General features: G+C 36.5%; 2 protein-coding genes across 3 annotated transcripts; both read right to left on the bottom strand.

Moving 5' to 3' along the window:
* Positions 1–521: 521 nt before the first annotated feature.
* On the bottom strand, positions 522–4,347 carry LOC137835575 (fasciclin-like arabinogalactan protein 15). The gene is made up of 3 exons (XM_068644141.1): positions 2,644–4,347; positions 1,068–1,187; positions 522–870 (listed from the first exon to the last, which is right to left on the bottom strand). The coding sequence occupies exons 1-2, from the start codon at positions 3,941–3,943 to the stop codon at positions 1,114–1,116; spliced, it is 1,374 nt and encodes a 457-aa protein (XP_068500242.1). The 5' UTR covers positions 3,944–4,347; the 3' UTR covers positions 522–870; positions 1,068–1,113.
* Positions 4,348–13,240: 8,893 nt separating this feature from the next.
* LOC137835574 (E3 ubiquitin-protein ligase RHF2A) lies at positions 13,241–17,044 on the bottom strand. 2 transcript variants are annotated; one of them, XM_068644139.1, is made up of 9 exons: positions 16,802–17,044; positions 16,365–16,523; positions 16,228–16,274; positions 15,321–15,383; positions 15,104–15,212; positions 14,614–14,981; positions 14,389–14,496; positions 13,944–14,304; positions 13,241–13,491 (listed from the first exon to the last, which is right to left on the bottom strand). In XM_068644139.1, exons 1-8 carry the CDS (start codon positions 16,805–16,807, stop codon positions 13,992–13,994), a joined length of 1,173 nt encoding a protein of 390 aa, XP_068500240.1. In that variant the 5' UTR covers positions 16,808–17,044; the 3' UTR covers positions 13,241–13,491; positions 13,944–13,991. The 2 variants fall into 2 exon arrangements, with proteins under 2 accessions (XP_068500240.1, XP_068500241.1); XM_068644140.1 differs by having other exon boundaries at positions 16,365–16,541; positions 16,802–16,941.
* Between the last annotated feature and the right edge of the window lie 1,519 nt (positions 17,045–18,563).

The raw sequence follows: 18,563 nt of genomic DNA, 5'->3' as shown, positions 1-18,563 counted from the left end.
TTTCAAATTGGAGGAAGGTTCCATGGGGTAGTTACCAAGTATAGCCCGGAAGGTAAACTTCTGCATATATTAATATATAAATACTATAAACTTTAGATGGGAAGTGCTCTTATGCCTTTTATGGCAGTTCATAACTTGACATGATAAAAAAACATTGCATTCTTTCAACAGAAGTCACTCAGGGCGAATCACAGTTTACCGAGAATTCTGTTTAAGAAATCACATTTTTTCATTTCCAACTTTTTCCTTTATTATATTACAATCTCATAGAAGTATATTTATAAAAATAGTAGCGGTTGAGCTGTTTGTTCAGCTTTTCTGGGAGCAAATAAAGAGTTTTGAATCCCTTTTAAGACTTGGACGAATCACTTTTAGTCTTTTGGTTAGCTGTTATTTAGCACGAGGATATAACTCCCATATTGATTAAGAATGTGCAGAGATATATCGTGGTCTCCCACACAGATAGAAAAGGAAGAAAGTGAGAACAGAAAAATATCAGTTGCCAGGCAAGGAATGTCATATTACAGTAAAGAAAGAATCATTTTATTGTTGTATTTCCATTTCTTCCGTGGAATTACTTATTGAAAGGGCACATGTCTAACAGGGATTCCCTAATTAGTTACACAAAACTTTGTCATCCAAGCAACACAACAAACCAACTATGAAATTGAAGTAGCTGCATCTAAGTACATATATGCACTATATGGTATGAAGACGTCTAGGACCCAAATGCACAAAAGAAAATAGTGAACAAAAAAGAGCAAAACAAAAATGTGGGAAAATCACACCCAAAGCAGCTGGCAACATCCCATTCAAGCAAAACATGGCCTTCCTTTTTGACTTTTTACATTGAAGAGATTTCCACTGGATCTGCATCAAAGCATGTGCAAGCAGTGTGTAAATAGACATATGCAGAAAGAAAACTAAAATGTCAGCACAATTGTGATTAGGGAAATAATAAAGAGAAACAAATAGTTTGTCCAATTATATATGCTATCACCATTCCAACAAATGGGGTCCTATTGAAAAGATAATTAATCTAGTGAGATAATAAGTTGTAATCTCACATAATTCTTTTCAGGATTCGGGAAAGCCAGAAAAAAGTGGGCTTCTTCATTGGCAAGTGGTGAATCTAGAATGTTGTCCAAAGGCTCCGAGCATCCAGCATGCTGTTTCCTGTAATTTTCCTGCAAGTGACATTTCACGAAATCAGTTACAAGGTATGACCGACAAAAATAATAACCAAACCTTAAATAAACAGTTGCTTTATTCGGATTAGCATGTGAAAAGAGATGTATAAATAACATACCCCCAGAAAAACAAAAGAATCATTTGACAACAGAATTTACATTTTGATATATTAAGGATGTAGGTCGAGCTCAGAGTCACAAGCATTTTTTTCTTAAAAGGAAAGATAGGAAAATGTACACGGTCACAGCACATGGCCATTGATTTGACTGGAAAGATGCCAAAGCTACGCAAGCCAATTTTATCAACATTCCACATTTTCCTTTACACCTTCATCAGCACCAGCTACGTTTTACTCCACTCCAAAAAGTCACATCAAAGGCAATTCAGAAAACTCTAATACATTCACTAACCCCGCCACTGGGTTTCTCAACCCTTTTTCTTATTTAAAGTCAAGACAAAAAAAAACCTTAATTTCTTTTAAGAATTTCCATTTCACCTTTCGGAAACTTCACCTCACACATGTAAACATACAATATAGCAAACGGCAAAAGTAAAAAAAGTTTAGCATGGCATGAAATGTAACAACTAGAAAATAATACAGTTCTCCCATCATAACGTGAAGTAGTTCCAATTCCCAATCCCTGCATTTGTCTAACAAGAATCAAACAATTTGGGAGTGTGTGCAAAATAGATTTTTAATATAATTGATTTTGATAGGATGTGATTTATTTATGGATATTTTCATTCTAATAATAAATTAGTAGTAAAACTCGGTTATTTTTATGTTACACCAAAGTTCCTTAAAGTTGCTTTAACTTAAAATCAATTCTATATCCAAAATTATGTCTCTGTTGCCATTCAAACTGTTGCATGCCTTCTAACAACACAGTTAACTTTTGAGCCTCCTGAATACTACTAACTCGAGCAGGCGTTAAAATTTGAAGATGGAACCAAACAAATAATCAGTTACCTAAAAGCATATTAGCTGGAATTAAACCGTGATTCTAAGTGACATATAAAGTGAATTAAATCATATTGGCTGGAACCAAACATATAATCACTAACCCGACACCAAATGCCCAATTGAAAATATCCTAGACAGACATGTCTTCATTTTGTTTTCTACCCCAAAAGAAACCAACCTCATACTGAACACATTTCAACTCTTCCAGCCCCACCTAGAACGCACAAGGCCAAAACTAAACCCAAGTCATAATTTCAACAGGGTTGTCGAATTCAATTATACAGCAAAAGCTAGCAAAAACAACGACGTGAGCCAATCAAAAACAGAGTTAACCAAAAGCAAGGCACTTAATAAAAGAAAACCCTTTAAAAAGAAAAAGGAAAAATAATGAAATTCAGCCAGCCAAAGACATCGCTATCACCTCTACCCTTTTTCCTAATAAGGAGAAAAGCACAAGAAAAAGCAACAAAGGCAACAGTAGACCGTACCTCTCCTGTGCATGACAACTTTTGCAGCGGGTTGACCCGACCGGGTAGCGGGTTTAACCCGCTCCGCCTCCTCCTCCTCATCAATCGGAAACAAAACCCCATCAATCCCCTGAACCGAGATCCGACCATCCGTGTATATGTCCGGGTCGAACAAATACGCCGACCCGTCCCCGCGCCCGAATTTAACGGACCCATCAGCCTCCTGTGCAACCACCTTATGCGGCAACCGTAGAGTATCGTAACGAACCTTCCCGAACCTTCGAACCGCATTGTACATGCTCTCTTCCGTCTGGTACTCCGGTATTATGTGATAGTACATTATCCGCTCCGGCGCACCCGGTTCACTCAACTGTTCCGTCGTTAACTTCGCCACGGCTTCGTCGTTCGGAGCCAAAACGGTGAGAATGTAACCCTCAGACACTAAATGACCCATTTCAACGGCTAACGACGTTAGATTCACGAGAATGTCTGCCATCTCGTTGTATCCACCGTAGTGGAGAAGTGTGTGGATGAAATCCTTCACCTGTTTCTCGCCATTGAAATGGTGGTGCGGTCCACCAGGCCCCGGCGCCGGCGCCGGAGCAAGGGATGGTCCCGGAGACAAGGCATCGTATATCGAAAGAGCCGGAGAGGAGCCAGGCTTCGCAGGCGGAGGAGGTTTTTTGAGACGATGGGTTCTCGGGTCGACCTCCGGGGCTCCCTCGGGTTTGACGGCGGAGATGGAGCGAAGGGTGCGGCGGCGGTTGAAGTCGTGCTCGACGGAGCGAGGGAGGAGGAGGCGGTCGATGGCGTGTATGACGCCGTCGGGTCGGGTGAGGACATCCGGGTGTGTAACGCGGGCCTGGTCGACGGCGGTGAGGTTTGCGGAGAGACGGATTTGGTGGTTGGAGAGAGTGGTGACGTGGCGGATTAGGGTTTGGGATCCGATTTGCGTGGGGATGATGTGAGAGAGGAGAAGCGTTTGGAGGGAGTGAAGGTTCGCGGGTTGGAGAAGGAAGCGCTTGAAATCAGCGTCGAGGTTCCGGTCCAAAGCTTGGTTGGTCGGAGCGAAAATTGTTATGTTGTGTGTAGCCACCGTCTCTTCTAGTTTCTCCAACAGCATTGCTTTTTCCACAAGCTCCGCCAGTTCCGTGTACTGCGAGTCCAGAAGAGCAACTAAGATTGAGTTCGAATTAATCTGAGCCGTCGGTGACGACGGAGAAGACTCTCGCAACGTTAATGCCTGAGGCAAACCATACACCATTAAGACGACGGTGCACAAAATGCGGAGGTCGGAAGCGCCGTAGATGCCGCTACCCATGGCCAGATTGCGGTGGAGAGAAACCCAACCACCACTTCACTGGGAGCACCAACTGTACGATTCCTTTGCTCTTTAATCCCAAGGGAGTGAAATTGGAATTGGGAAGTTGGCGGCAAGTGAATGTGTCGGTTGCATTGGGAAGCGTGTAGACACGTGGCGAGTCTATATTGGTTGAAAAGGGAAAAATCGGACACCATAAGAGTGGGGTCCATTAGGCAGCTGGAACATTGACATTAAACAGTGTTGTTGGAAAATTATACGAGGGAGAAAAAAAAGTACTTGTTGAGTTTTGGTATGTGTTGATATTTAGGAAAAAGCTAAAGAAGATGAAAGTGTTTTCCACTTCCTTCTCTTACCTAATCATTCCCATATATGCTTATTTTTCCCACTAATGTCACACTTTTATCCATGTCTAAATTTCTTCAACATATTTCATCTCTCTTCTGTCTCCACATCAACTCATATTCATAGTAATTTTTTTATAAATCTAAATAAAAAAAAGTGGTGGTTTCTCTTTTATAAAAATCAAATACCATCTTTTGTTGTGTGGTTTGCATCAGCCACAGTTACAACACACTATCTCAATTCTCACATTTTATCCGAAACTGTCGGTGCCACTATGTTCTAAATTATGTCCAAAAGAGAAATGAAGATCATGTTACAAATTATAGATATATCAAATTAAGATTACGTTAAAATATTCATCATTATCTTTAGTCACTTCAACATGAAAAATCTCTAAAACAATCGTTATATAAAGAATTTTTTATAATATCGTTTAATTGAATATCATCGTATAATAAATTCTATGAAAATGATTAATTGTATTTATTTCTTATAATTTTTTCAGTTAAGATTTATGAAATTACATGAAAAGTTCGATATTTGGGAAAAGATAAAAGGTTATTGTTCTTATAAGGTCGGGATCCTATCAGAATAACTCTTTCTATTTTCATCTTTCAGTCTTATTGACCTTCAAGTGTGGTGATCTCCAATTGGTTCCTCTCCAAGTCGAATGGGAGGTACATGCGAAGACACTCTGACGATCAAGTCAGTCCAAGTACAATATGCAAGTGAGTTGAGAGTGAAAAATTGCCTTTGGTATTGGATCCCCTCTAATATTTATACTTTTTGTATGGGCCTCAATTATTGTGGTCTTACACGTGGGTCCAAAAGAATACCCAATTATGTCTTAATCATGGTTTACCATTAAGTAGGCTTAATCACATTTAATTGTAGATTTATGGGTTGCATTCGGATTAGGGGAGTTATTCGACCTTCTCGGCTATTCGATCATGTCAGTCTTCTCGGAAATCTGGTAGTACATTTGCCTCCCAGGCTCGAGTGGAGCGTTTTGAGTGTTAACGTAGAGTCTGTAAAAGAAAAATTGTCTTATCTTTACCCTAGATATTTGATGACTTTTTACGGCAAGTGCACCGCGTTTTTCAGAAGTAATAATTGTCCCTAAGGACGGATATCGATCCCACAAGGAATAATAATCGCTAAATATAGAACAAAACAATTAAAAGTGTATTGAAAGTGGTTGTGTTGGCAATGATCAATAAGAAAACAGACAAAGACTTAATTGTTTCAATTGGAAAAATAGGGATTAGGTTTCATATCTTTCACTCTCATGTATTTTGATTAACATGTCAATATTAAGTTCTTTAATTGAAATTGATGCCTGTATAAAAATCATTTATATCGATTCCTCGCATATAAAATCCTTAAGAATGTTCCCTAACTATCGATCCCTCGCATAATTATAAGAACAACTTAGAACGAAGCTCAGACGTTTAATAGCAATTAACATTTCAAGTCTATTCCTAGCACTCAAATATGTTAAGTATTGTTGTTTAGGTCTGAACCCTAAAAATACCTCCCGGTCAGATTTAAGATTCTCAATTTGTCACGGAAAATTAAAAGTAAAACAACAATATCAATAATCAATCAAGAACTGAATATTAATATATAAAATATCACCTCAATACATAAGAGTTTGAGCAGATTACTCCTAATCCCAAAGGGTAGAATTAGCCACGCATACTTCTATCACCTTCCCTTCTCCTAATTGGGTTACAATTCACTCTATGGTGTTTTTCTCTCAATCTGGCACACTAAGGTTGAGCCTCTAGCCCTCTATTTATCCTAGTTTTCTAGGTTTAGGTTGTTTATTGTGTCGAGCTAATGGGCTAAATGATAAAACATAAAAAAGGCCCAATCTTTCTTTGCATCTTTTTCCATTCTGGGACCTTCTATCTTTATCTTTTTAGCTCAAATCTTTCATCTTTAATCCAAATCTCCAATCTTCCTTAGAAATCTGCAATTAACACCAAATTTGGGAATAAAATACTCTTATTTAAATAAAGATCATAAAAAATGTAAGAAGGTATAAATTCATAAATTAGGGATTATTGTATATGTAAATTAACAATAAATCCTCATAAGTGCCTATATTTTAATATGAAATATTACTGAAATTAGACACTTATCAATATTCATCCTAGGTCATATGCCCCCTAGGCCCTTGTATAGGAACTATACGTAGGGTCTTATGTCGCCGATAAGACGGGTAGTCGCTACCTTGTGTGGTTGGCACTTCCATGTGACTTGACGCCACGTGATTTTCTCATGTATCCTTGAAGTCAAGTAGGGGAGTTCATTGGTGCATTCGAGGTGAGTGGATGTGACATGGTGTCAGAACGTTGATATGAATCGTTGATGTTGTATTGATCCAACAATGTCGATCAAGTGTGACAGATCGTATTCACCTTCTCCTCCACCTATAAATAGGGGTGGCAGTGGGTTCCATTCTTCACCCGTGAACCGTGAATTTTCTCTGAGTATCCGAGAGCCAAGTGAATATTTCCCCATAATTTGTGTATGCCTTAAAGAGTGTTTTGAGATAACCATGTCTTCCCTTTCTGTCACCACTTTATTTTCGTCTTCTGGGGGTTCGAGTAGGGGAAGGCAATGTATGTAGATGTTAGGTCTAGTGATAACGAGAGCTCTGAGAATTCTTCTCTGATTGTCGGTCCTATTAGTGGGGATAACTTAAAGCCTGCAATATCGTCTTCTTCTAATCTGAGTGCCTATGAGGGGGAGGAAACCCGAGAGGCCTACTACGTGTGGGTGGATAATAAGGTTCGAGAGGTTTTTTCTAAGTATACAAAAGTATTCATGCTCCAAGCCTTTATCGAGAGTGTGGATATCATTTTGGAGGGTGTGTTGAATGTTTCATTAGCGTTATGTAGGTGTAGAGAGTACGAAATTGTTTGTCTGGGTAGGGGGAGAGAGCCCAAAGATTTTTCTATTTTTATTCTTGTTTGAGCTCGGACATTCATTATCTCTTTCCTTTTGATGAGTTCACCATGGAAGTGTTGCGCATCTTCAATGTCGTTTCTACTCAGCTGCATCTGAATAGCTGGGCTGCGCTCCAGGCTTTCGATTGCTCTGTGAGATGCTAAATCTTAAGGGAACCCCTAGGTCTTTTTTGCATTTTTTAGGTACGAGGCTGGGAGACTGAATAAGTTGGGTATCCTTAGTCGGTCAGTCGAAAAATAGCATCCTTGCTCCTTTTACCATATCTTATAAGAACTTCAAGGGAAGTTTCTTCAAAGTCGTGATTGAGGAGGAATGCCGACAATTTTTCTTTGATGGTGAGACTCCCATATTTCCTTTTTATTGGACAAAGGATCTGACATGTTTCCATTTGTGGCCGAGGTCCCTGATGACCGATGACGACTTAGAAGTGTTGTCAAATTTGGACCAACTTCCCTGCAACATCCCAACCCGACCTCTCGTTCGTGCCTACTTGTCCCCTGATAAAATTGTTGATGGTGACGATATGTTATTTTACTCATCTTAGCATATCTTTATTCTGACGTTGACTTAATCTTTTTGTCATGTGCAAGTATAATGGCAAGAATGACACCGGCAGGTGGAAATAAGGATTATTTCCGAGAGCTTCGCTTAAAGAGGTAAGCTTAAAGGACCGAGCGGGCCGAGATAGGTGTTGGATTCTCCACACCTGTCGCAGAAACGACCATTTCCATAACTGTGGTGTTAGCACCGGATAACACCCGTCCTCCTGTCAATCCAAAAAAGAAAAAGGAAGAACATGGGAAGGATCATGGTCATTCTTCTTGGCGCCACGGGGAGCGCGATCGAGTTACCGAGAGGGTGACAATTACCCTCAATCCTTACGAGCAGGACGCCTACTTGTCAACTCGTCCCTCTCAAGTTCATGATGCCATTGTGGAGTTGTGCTCGCGTACCCTTATTCTCGGCAAACGCATGGCCTCTGACTTGATGAAGAGAGATAAGAACGCGACCGAGTTGGATAGTCTGCATTCTCTGTTGGAGGAGCCGGTTGCCAACCTCCAATTGACCTTGGATGGAAACAATGATCTCTTGGCTAAGAACCAAAACCTTGAGGCCGAGATGAATAATTGGAAGAACTTACATGCCAATGCCGAGAGGGCGAGAAAAGAGTTAGCTGCAAAGGCGGACAAGGAGATCTGAGGGCTTAAGGAGAGCCTTTCGGATATGACCCTCTCGAACTACTGATCCGAGGAAAAGGTAGAAAAGTTGTTGAAGGACTTGGATGTTGTTGAAAACAACGTTCTAGACCAACACGAACTCGACTTCCAAAAGGCTCTTTAGCAAGCGACCTTTTTCTACAATATTCCCTTGGATGAGGGAAATTTTGATGTCGACAAGGACTTCTACCAAGGCCAACTTGTGCCAATTGATCAGATTTCGAGTGGCTGAGATGTCGTGTCAGCTCCGCTAGGGACTCCCGATGCCGAGAGGATAAATATAGACTCTTAGGTTTTTCGTTCTTTGTTTTTGACTAGGCACACGTATTTAGTCTCTCGTTAACGTGTGCCCCATTTTGTGTAAATTGACGGCCTGTCAGCCTTTTAATGAATTTAACTTAACTTTTCGTGGAACTGTTTCTTTCTTACTTTTCTTGCTTTTCGTTTTTTTCGTTTATTCGGCTCTTGACCATGTGAATTTTTCTTGGTTGAGAAGCTTCTTTTACGCTTTCTTGGCAGGATTTCATTTAAGTGAATTCTACCTTAATCAAGAGGTTTTCTTTAACGAGCTCTCGGCACGATTTCGCTTAAGTGAATTATATCTTAACCGAGAGGTTTCTTTAATGTGCTCTCGACAGGGATTCACTTAAGTGAATTCTACCTTAGCCGAGAGGTTTCTTTAACGCGCTTTCGACAAAGATTCACTTGGGTGAATTCTTGCTTGGCCAAGAGGTTTCTTTAACGCACTCTCAGTAGGGATTTACTTATGTGAATTCTTCCTTGGCCGAGAGGTTTTCTTTAACGCACTCTCAGTCGGGATTCACTTATGTGAATTATTCCTTGGTCGAAAGGTTTCTTTAACGTGTTCTCGGCAATGATTCACTTATGTGAATTATTCCTTGGCCGAGAGGTTTCTTTAACGCGCTCTTGGCAGGGATTCACTTATGTGAATTCTTCCTTGGACGAGAGGTTTCTTTAACGCGCTCTCGGCAGAAATTCACTTATGTGAATTCTTCCTTGCCCGAGAGGTTTTTTTAACGTGCTCTCGGCTGGGATTCACTCATGTAAATTCTTCCTTGGACGAGAGGTTCCTTTAACATTGTTGTTGATGACAATTCAACTATATAGCCAACAAGTTTTTTTTCATTCATGTGATACCTCATTAAAACCTACTTCAACCAAAACCCTTTTTCAGGAAAAAAACCGACAGTAGGAAAGAATACACTTGCAATACATATCATCCAATATACATTTTCAAGTGGCTTGCATTCCAAGTCTTAGGCACTTCTCGTCCATCCAACTACTACAAGCAATTGGCTCCATTGTGGAGACTTTCCTTAATTTTAAATGGTCCTTCCCAATTCACACTGAACTTACCTTCTTCTGAAATCTTGCAATCTTCTCCTTTCATTCTCCATATGAGGTCACCTTCTTGGAATGCTTGTGGTTTGGTCTTTGAGTTATACCTCCTGGACGCCCTTTGCTTGCAAGCTTCTTCTCATATGTTTTCCTTGTTGCGCAACAACTGAAGTAAATCCAACTCGGTTTTCAGGCATTCATCGTTCAGTTTGAGGTTGTCAAGCTCTCATCAGATTGTCGACTCTCCGACTTCTACTGGTAACATGGAATTTGTGTCGTAGGTGAGGTTATAGGGAGTTTCTCCTGTAGCTGAGTGCAAGGTGCACTTATAGACCCAAAGGACTTCAACGAATTCTTCTATCCATGTTGGTTATGTCGATCTTCTCGACAATCCGGTAGTACAGTTAGTATGGTGGCCAACAGAAATACTAATGTTACTCAGACCTAAATTATAAATTGTGAAGAGACTATAATATAATATAAGTTCTAAAGACTTACCAACTACCAATAGTCACTAAATGTTTTATAACCTCTAACAAGTTTTAAAACTTGGGTCACTTATCTTCTAAATTTCAGTCTATTAATATTTATATTATTTATACAATAAGAAAAAGAAGAAGAGGAAGGAAAGAGAGAATAGGACGAATGCATTAGTCCAAATATCAGGATGACTATATTGATTACGTTGCATCCTTCAAGTTGATTTTATTGGTTTATCTTATATAGAGGACAATATACGTATAAAATAAAATTTTATAAAAGATAAAAATATTAATATATTTATTATATATATATATATATATATATAAATCACTTGTGATCTTCTTTGCAAACTCCATTGTGTTAGTATTGACGTGACAATATTCAATTTGTGAGGATCACTTTTATCTTCTTTAATTTATTTTCATATTAATAATTTTTTTCAATGATTTTACATTCTCCCAATATTTCTACCACATTATGAATTGAGAAAGTTTTTGGGGTAGGTAGAGAGCACATGGTGATTGGAGATATAACACTGATAATAACCAAAAGCTGGAAGAGACAATTTTGTATTTTTTATTAAGGTATTTCTTCTTACACCTTATCAAATTTCTTTTCACACTTCATCAATTTCAAAATTTAATTTACATAACATAAAAATTCATAAGAAAAAAAAAATCTAGAATAATTTTTTTCATAACAACTATTTTAACTTTTCGAATTCGATTTTTAAAATTGATGAGATATAAAAAAAAACAAGGTTTTTTATTATTATGCAGAAAAGCGGACTAACCTACTCCATATCTAACTCATACATGTTGTGAACTACGTGAAACGTGAAACAAATCTAAGTAGTTCAAGAAACCAAAATAGTGAGTTTGCCTAGCGTTTTCCAGAGCAAACGTCAGGTACCCCAACATCCTACATAGATCTTGTAACCCAAATACCCTTGGGTTCTATTAGAAAAAAAAAACTAAATATCTTTTTCTTTTTTACTTCCCTTAATTTTGTGGAATAGTCAATTTGACAATATTTCTAAAACAAAGATGAAACTTTGAAACTATCCAAAATAAAATACATACACTTATCAACCTATTTTTTAAGTAATATAATGATATATATTTGTACTTTAAATTAAAAAATATTAATATATTAAGTGGTTTTTTTACTGAGGTAAAAGTATCACTTCCCTTTTTACAAGTGAGAAAAAAAAGTAAAATAAACTTTTTTACAAGTTAAAAACTTTCTCAGATAAGTTTTTAAATTCTAAATTTTAATTCGTGCATAAATTCGTATTCTTATGTTTTGTTGTTATTATATCTATATTTTTCATTTTTATTCCTTGTTTATTTCAAAAGACAGAAAGGTATATATGTAGTGAAAAAAAAATACAAAAATCAAGAATAAAACAACAAAAAATTTATGTAAAATTGTAAGGAAATGCAATGAAAGTTTATATTTTATAAATAAATAATTAAAATGAATATTAAAATAATAAACAAATAAATTATCTAAAATTTTAATATAAAGTAAAATAATTTTTTAGTATATTATTATTTTAAATATAACTTTTTTATATATTAAAAATTATAATAATTTTTATTGTAAAATTATTTTAACTTTAATATATTTTTTCAAAACTTTATTTTTTATATTAAATTATTTAAAATTAAATTTTATAAATATTTTAATATACAGCTAAATTTATTTTATTATACAATAAAATTAGTTACAGACCTTTTTTTTTTCTTCATACAAATAACTTCTATTTTCATTCCCTTTTCCTTCTTTTCTTTCTACCAATTTTTCTTCCAAAGTAATCTCCTCCCTTTATCTTATGCAAATCCTATATTTGATTAAAAGAGTAAACAAAACATGAGGTAAAACTAGATGCACGTGTTGCTTCCGTTGCAGACAATACAACTCATAAATATAAATTGGATATAGAAAAGAGTACGAGTCTGGGACACAATTGGATGAAGCAATAAAAGGACATTTTTCATCATTGAAAATTAATTAAAATTGTAAAGACATACCTTAAATGAATGGGGGCCAAAATAATGCGTACTTATCATGTACTTATCAATATATTACAACTCCTACAAATACTAATAAGATGTAAAAGAAAATAGTCTGTGCACTACGTGTGCGTTCAATATTTTCTTATAAATTATAATATAAATTTGTTTATTTAGGGTCTATTTTAATTTTTTTTAAATAAAATATATTTTTGATAAATTAAAATTAACTACATTGTAAAAACTTTCTAATTTTTTTAATTTATATATAAACTAGTTTCAATTTATGATTTCCTGTTTCTTTCTTATTTTTACTTTAAGCAATAAAATTTTTAAAAGACATAAACATATTTATTTCTGATTAATTACCAATATAAAATTTATACAGGTATCAGTAGTTAAACATTATAAAATAACCATAAAAGAACTTCCAAAACACAAGGGGGTAGTGAAAGGCAAAAAGCAGAAGAACAAAACAGAACTTCAAAACAGTGGCTTTGAGAATTTGTATTAGCGAATGTGAATGAAAAGATGGTAGATATTTGGATGAGAATTTGTGGGTTTTTGCAACACGGTTCTCAAAAAACCGACCAAACAAAGAAAGATTGCAGCCTAACAATTTAAGCCTATGACAATTTAACATTGAGCACTTCGTAAAATTCTGGAACACCTTCCAAGAATTTTATGTGCAGGAAGAAACACCCCTTCTAAGATTTGTTTTCATTAACTCGGCTATCCTACTTGAATGATAGCAATTTTGACAACAATGGTGTAAAGTGTACTCTACTGATCGTGTTTCACAATCAAACAGAAATTTCAGAGAATGACTTAATGCACCCAATTATAGTTAAGTTTGGGATCGAGACATCTATCTCTAGAAGTAGAAGACACAGAACTTTATGCAAAGATTATCTGAGAAATATCTATAAATAAGTTTACAATGTGAATATACAATCATATATAGGTTCCTAAGTTTCAAACAAAAGAGACCACTGCAGCCTTTTCAAGTTCTTTATTTCCAATATCACAATTGTAGGTCTTCTTCTGCATGCCAATGGATTATCACTTGCCTGGCCTGCGCCAGCCAATGGGCAATGCATCACATCCATGGAATTTCACATCCCCAATGGGCAAATCCTATTTCTACCTGATATTCATAGAAACATCCATCAGCACGACTATCTTAACAACCAGCGCATGCAACAATGTTACTGTATAATTAGGACTAACGAGTGAGAGAGGAATTTAATTCCACAAAAATGGATTAACAAAATATCTGTCATGCGTCATTAAACATAAAGAATTCATATCTAGCTTCCTTCTGAAAGCTTAATAAGTGGGTATTTTATTCAAGAGCAAAATCTCATGAGGTTAAAGACAACACATTTTTGTATAGGAAAGAATGCAGACGATGATTAAAAATAGAGAAGGCCAACAAGAAAATACAAGTAAAATCTTTGAAGAATGTGTGGAACTGTAATTACATTACTAAAAAAATAGTTCTGATAATGTTCGATCAGAACATGTAGTATCTTCACTACACATGTATCTTCACTACTTGACATTAAATAACAAATTTTAGAATAATTAAAATGTTACCTTTTAGAGAAAACAAATCTCAAAGTTCTTGCCATTCTTTCTATATGCTTAATTCGAACTAGAACCTGCAGCACAAGAAGCTTTTGTGTTATTGTCTCCCAAAAGACTGCCCCCTTCAGTGCCAGCTAAAGGTTGATCATTAGGTGCTTGAACTGAACCATCCTCTAAATTACTTGGAGCTGAATTACTATTGCTTCTAATACTGTCTCTGGTCTCCAGACGTTCCATCATGCGCGACACAGTTGCAATCCCTGCATTAACTTCTCGCCTAACATCAGATCCAATATCAGACATAGCATTGTTACGAGAAAACCATCTCTCCTTCCACCCTTTTGTACTCTTGGAAATTGACTCCTTGTATCTGAAAAACGAGAAAAAATAGAAATTACAATTGGAAAGCATTGTACTTTAGCACACCCACATGCAACATACAATAGTCCACAACCTTGTTGACACAGCATTCAGTTTCGATTTCAGAGACTCTGAAAATGACTGGAATTCTGATGGCCCTGCTCTGTCTTGACTACTTGGAGATGACTGATTAGGAGATCTCCTGTATGAATTTTCAGACATAACAGTTGAGAACTTCTAAATGTAGAATACAAGGCGAGTATGAATTTATAAACAATTCAAAATAATCTAGAAATTCAAAACCGAAAATGAAAATGACCTATTGCTGTAAGATGATCCCTGATGATCTGTACCAAGAGCAGAAACCTGGTCTGCTTGAACAGGAGCAACTAAAGTCACTTGTGATGATTGGTCTCCCGTTGCAGGAGTTGGAGACAGATTGGAAACAGCAATTGTAGGAGTTGGTTCATCATCTCCCCTCTGAGATGGAGAGGAAGAAGTAGGAGCCATGGGAGGTGAATTAGGATGAGTCGAAAAAACTAAAAAGTGTGGGCGACCTTGAGCTGATGACCTGTTTCTCTGACCTTCCCTTCTAGCAATGTGGCGTGCTCTTCCCATTGCTGCTGCAGCAGCCAAGTGTTGGATTATACGCTCTTCAAGATCAGCATCACTAGCTCCAACTGGCAACTGCATGATAACCAAAAATCACATAATGCATGATAACAGTTCAAAAGACTTCCAAACTAGCATAAGTAGACTTCCAAACTAGCATAAGTAGACTTCCAAACTAGCATAAGTAGACTACAAACATGTTGTAACTCAAAATCCCCCAGTGTTGGATGATGAAATATTGTGGCATTTCTAGGTGGATTGATCCTAAAGTTTCGCTCTCTTTCCACTGCCTCAAGTAATTCTTGGCTGTAAATACAAAAGCAAAGAAACAAGTAAGTAAATCTAGAAAACAAATAATGACAGAAGCAGCTTAATAAATAAACAAGAATAAAGAACATTGCAAAAACTACAAACCTTGTTGGATCTTTGAGACTGATAGGTTGCCAACACATGGGGCACTGGGAGCTTCTTTGACACCTAAAAGATTAGAGTTAGAATTCAATACAGAGATTGTTAAGCGATTTGGACATTTGATTGTGGCTGCGGGCACAAAATTAGCCAATTTTTTTCCCTTGATACCAACATTTCTTTTTCTCCAGGATAAGTTCATTAATTAAAGAGTAACCACAAGACAAGGAAGAAATATGAAAATAGGTGCATAACATATTTGTGAGCCACAACAGGAGAATGCTATAAATGTCCATATCTACAGAATTCAAAAATCAGGGTATCAATAGTCAACAGTAACTCATCAAACACAGACTGGAAGCCGTCCAAAATATTTCCTCAGTTCACCGGAAAAAGTTCACTTGGACAGCAATGAATTGACCTAGTATATGAGCAAGTTTATACGGAAAAGGGAACGATATACGATTAACAACTGAATAGTCCTTGAAACTTCAGATAAATAACGATATACGATTAACAACTGAATAGTCCTTGAAACTTCAGATAAATAACAATAACTTCAATCCTATACGTTAAATTCATGATACTTTCTCTTCCAGCTGATAAAGACAGCTTATTTTAAAAGCATGTTTTTCTTCACACAAAAAAAAATGCATTCACAAATACTCTATTAAGGAGCCCCTTCTTTCAAGTACATCAGCAGAAAATACAGCCATATAAATTCCTTACTTTAGGAACCCACATCACTGATCAAGAAACATAGCAGCATCTACGACAGTGGCGATACACAGAAATAATAATAATAATAATATGTGAAACACCCATCATTACCACCACAGTAATGCCCAACCCCATGACAAAATCCCCAGGATTGACTCAAAAACAGTTAATTAACGAAACCAAATAACAATACCATTCGAGAATGCACTGAAGATGAAACTCATGCTTGCAACTGGTAACCTGCAAGAAGGGTACACAAATAGCTCGATCAGTAGGGTTTACAAACACACAACACTAATCACGACCACAACAATTAAACTAACACCATACCGTGGAAGGATCACTGTCACAGAAGGCTTCGAGGCATATGCTACAAGCATCATCACAAGCATCCTGAATTCCACCCTCAACAAAAGCAGCGGCGGAAGTCAAATGCGCCTCAGACTTATTACCGTCATCATTGATATCATTCCCCTCCATCCCAGCACCCTACAAAACAACCACCCACTGAAATCGACACAAACAAACAACAACGGTGGAAATAAAATTCCAATCGAATCAGCAACACACGCCGCCACGCTACAAGATTCGGAACACAGCGAAACAAATCAAACAAACACTCAGAAGGAATCAGATCAAATCAAGAGTCTGGGAAGAGATAGATTCCCTAAACGAAAGGGAAAAGGAAAAGGCGTGGGAAAAGTAAAATAAAATAAAGAGAGGAGAAAAATTGAGAGCAGAGAGCGGAATAATCGAAACGGTGTTACCTCCATGGAGAATTGCGCGATGAGATTGGAGATGCGATTGGAAGAAAACCCTAGCGAGAGTGAAAGAGTGAAAGGGAGAGAGAAGTTTTCTACGGTGCGGTGTGGTGCGGTGTGAAGTGAGTGTGTGGGTGCAGGCAAAGGGGCTTACCCATTCCTTTATGTTTTACTTTTTGGAAGAAACCAACCAACCAACCACGCAGTCAGCTAATCTTACCATAGCTCGCTCGGTCTTCGTCCACCACTCTTTGTTCTTCCGACACGTGGCATTCCCAACGAATCTCTTTGACGAGTCTTTTCCCTTACGCGTCACTCTCTTTTCTCACGCTTCATCATCATACATGCATACATACATATACATACATACTTTCCATTCAAATTTTCATTATATTAATATATATTAATTCATTTTGACTTTATTCTAAAATACTACATACTTTTCAAAGATAAAAAAAAATAAAAATCTTAACTGAATTAAAGGCGTCAGACTCTGAGACAGAAACAAGTGACAGAAATTTGCATTGATTCAAATTAAATTAAAAGGAAGTGCTTAGTCCCTACCACGTACCCACGCGCAATTACACCAACCAAACTTCTGCTGCTTTCAACCCCAATGTTAAGAACACACTTACAATAATCAAACCTTATAACCAAATCATAGTAAGTGCTTTCTTCTAACTTCAATTAATGATAATTAATCATATTATTAGACAAATGAACTTATAATATATGTTTACTCAGTCCAGATTTTCATAGCCAAATTAAAGGTATAAATAATTTCGCCCTCCGTTCTCATCTGATGTTGTAAATTAATTATTTAATGGAACAAGTATGACTTTTGCCCCAAATTGAACACGGTATTCATCATTAATAATTCAAACATGTTACCATCACTGAAAAAAAAAACCTCTCCTAAAAAAATAAAAGATAAAATAATTCTGTTTCAACTTCAAACTAGTTGTGTTCAATCACTTTATTTAAATGATTATTTATTTTGGAGTTGAAAACTCTCTCATGATTTTATTCTTAAGAGATGTTTAGGTGAATTAAGAGTAAAAGATGTATTTGAAGTGTCATTGATCTCGATTCTTAAATAATATAGAACGAGTTATAGTATGATTTATGTGTCTTAAATATTATATTAAATGAGTGGTTATTGGTCTAAATGTATCTGGTTGTAATTGGGGGTATGTATATAAGTCTCCTTCAATTCGTAATCCGAGAAGATTTATAGGTAAATCAATTTGAAGGATGAATGAGCTCAGTTTGAACCCATTTGGATTTAGCATAAGTTAACCCTTGATTTCGATTTCGAGTAATGTTTGTTAATTATTTCCAATAATACAATATTACTTGATGATTTGGTTTAAGTTTGATAAAGTTTCTTGAAGTTCGTTTGAATTGAGATTGTGACTTGACCGTTTGGTTCAAGTTTGACAAAGTTTTCCGATGTTCATTTGAATTTTGATTGTGCCTTGACCGTTTGATTTAAGTTTGATAAAGTTTCTCAATGTTAGTTTGAACTCAGATTGTGACTTGATTATTTGGTTCAAGTTTGATAAAGTTTCTCGATGTTTGTTTGAACTCAAATTGTGACGTTTGGTTCAAGTTTGATGAAGTTTCCCGATGTTCGTTTGAAATCGAATAATAACTTACAACAAGTATCATTGTAAACAATTATGTGTAAAAAGGAACTTTTATTTCAAAAGAATAAGCTTCATTAAAATCTTAATCAGAAAAAATCTACCTTAGGGATAAAAAATCG

Source organism: Phaseolus vulgaris, chromosome 5, assembly GCF_000499845.2.
Source record: "Phaseolus vulgaris cultivar G19833 chromosome 5, P. vulgaris v2.0, whole genome shotgun sequence".
Taxonomy (NCBI): Eukaryota; Viridiplantae; Streptophyta; class Magnoliopsida; order Fabales; family Fabaceae; genus Phaseolus; species Phaseolus vulgaris.
Note: the sequence above shows the minus strand (reverse complement) of the source record. Positions and strands in the feature narration are given on the sequence as shown.

Bases quoted from the DNA above. Each gene is read 5' to 3' on its own strand.
- LOC137835575 (XM_068644141.1), bottom strand. From the start codon at position 3,943: ATGGGTAGCGGCATCTACGGCGCTTCCGACCTCCGCATTTTGTGCACC. The intron at 1,188-2,643 runs GTACGGTCTACT...TGTCACTTGCAG, and splicing joins AGTTGTCATGCACAGGAGAG to GAAAATTACAGGAAACAGCA.
- LOC137835574 (XM_068644139.1), bottom strand. The intron at 16,275-16,364 runs GTATGGTGTTAG...CCCTTCTTGCAG, and splicing joins GTGACAGTGATCCTTCCACG to GTTACCAGTTGCAAGCATGA. The intron at 15,384-16,227 runs GTATTGTTATTT...CTAATCTTTTAG, and splicing joins CTTCAGTGCATTCTCGAATG to GTGTCAAAGAAGCTCCCAGT.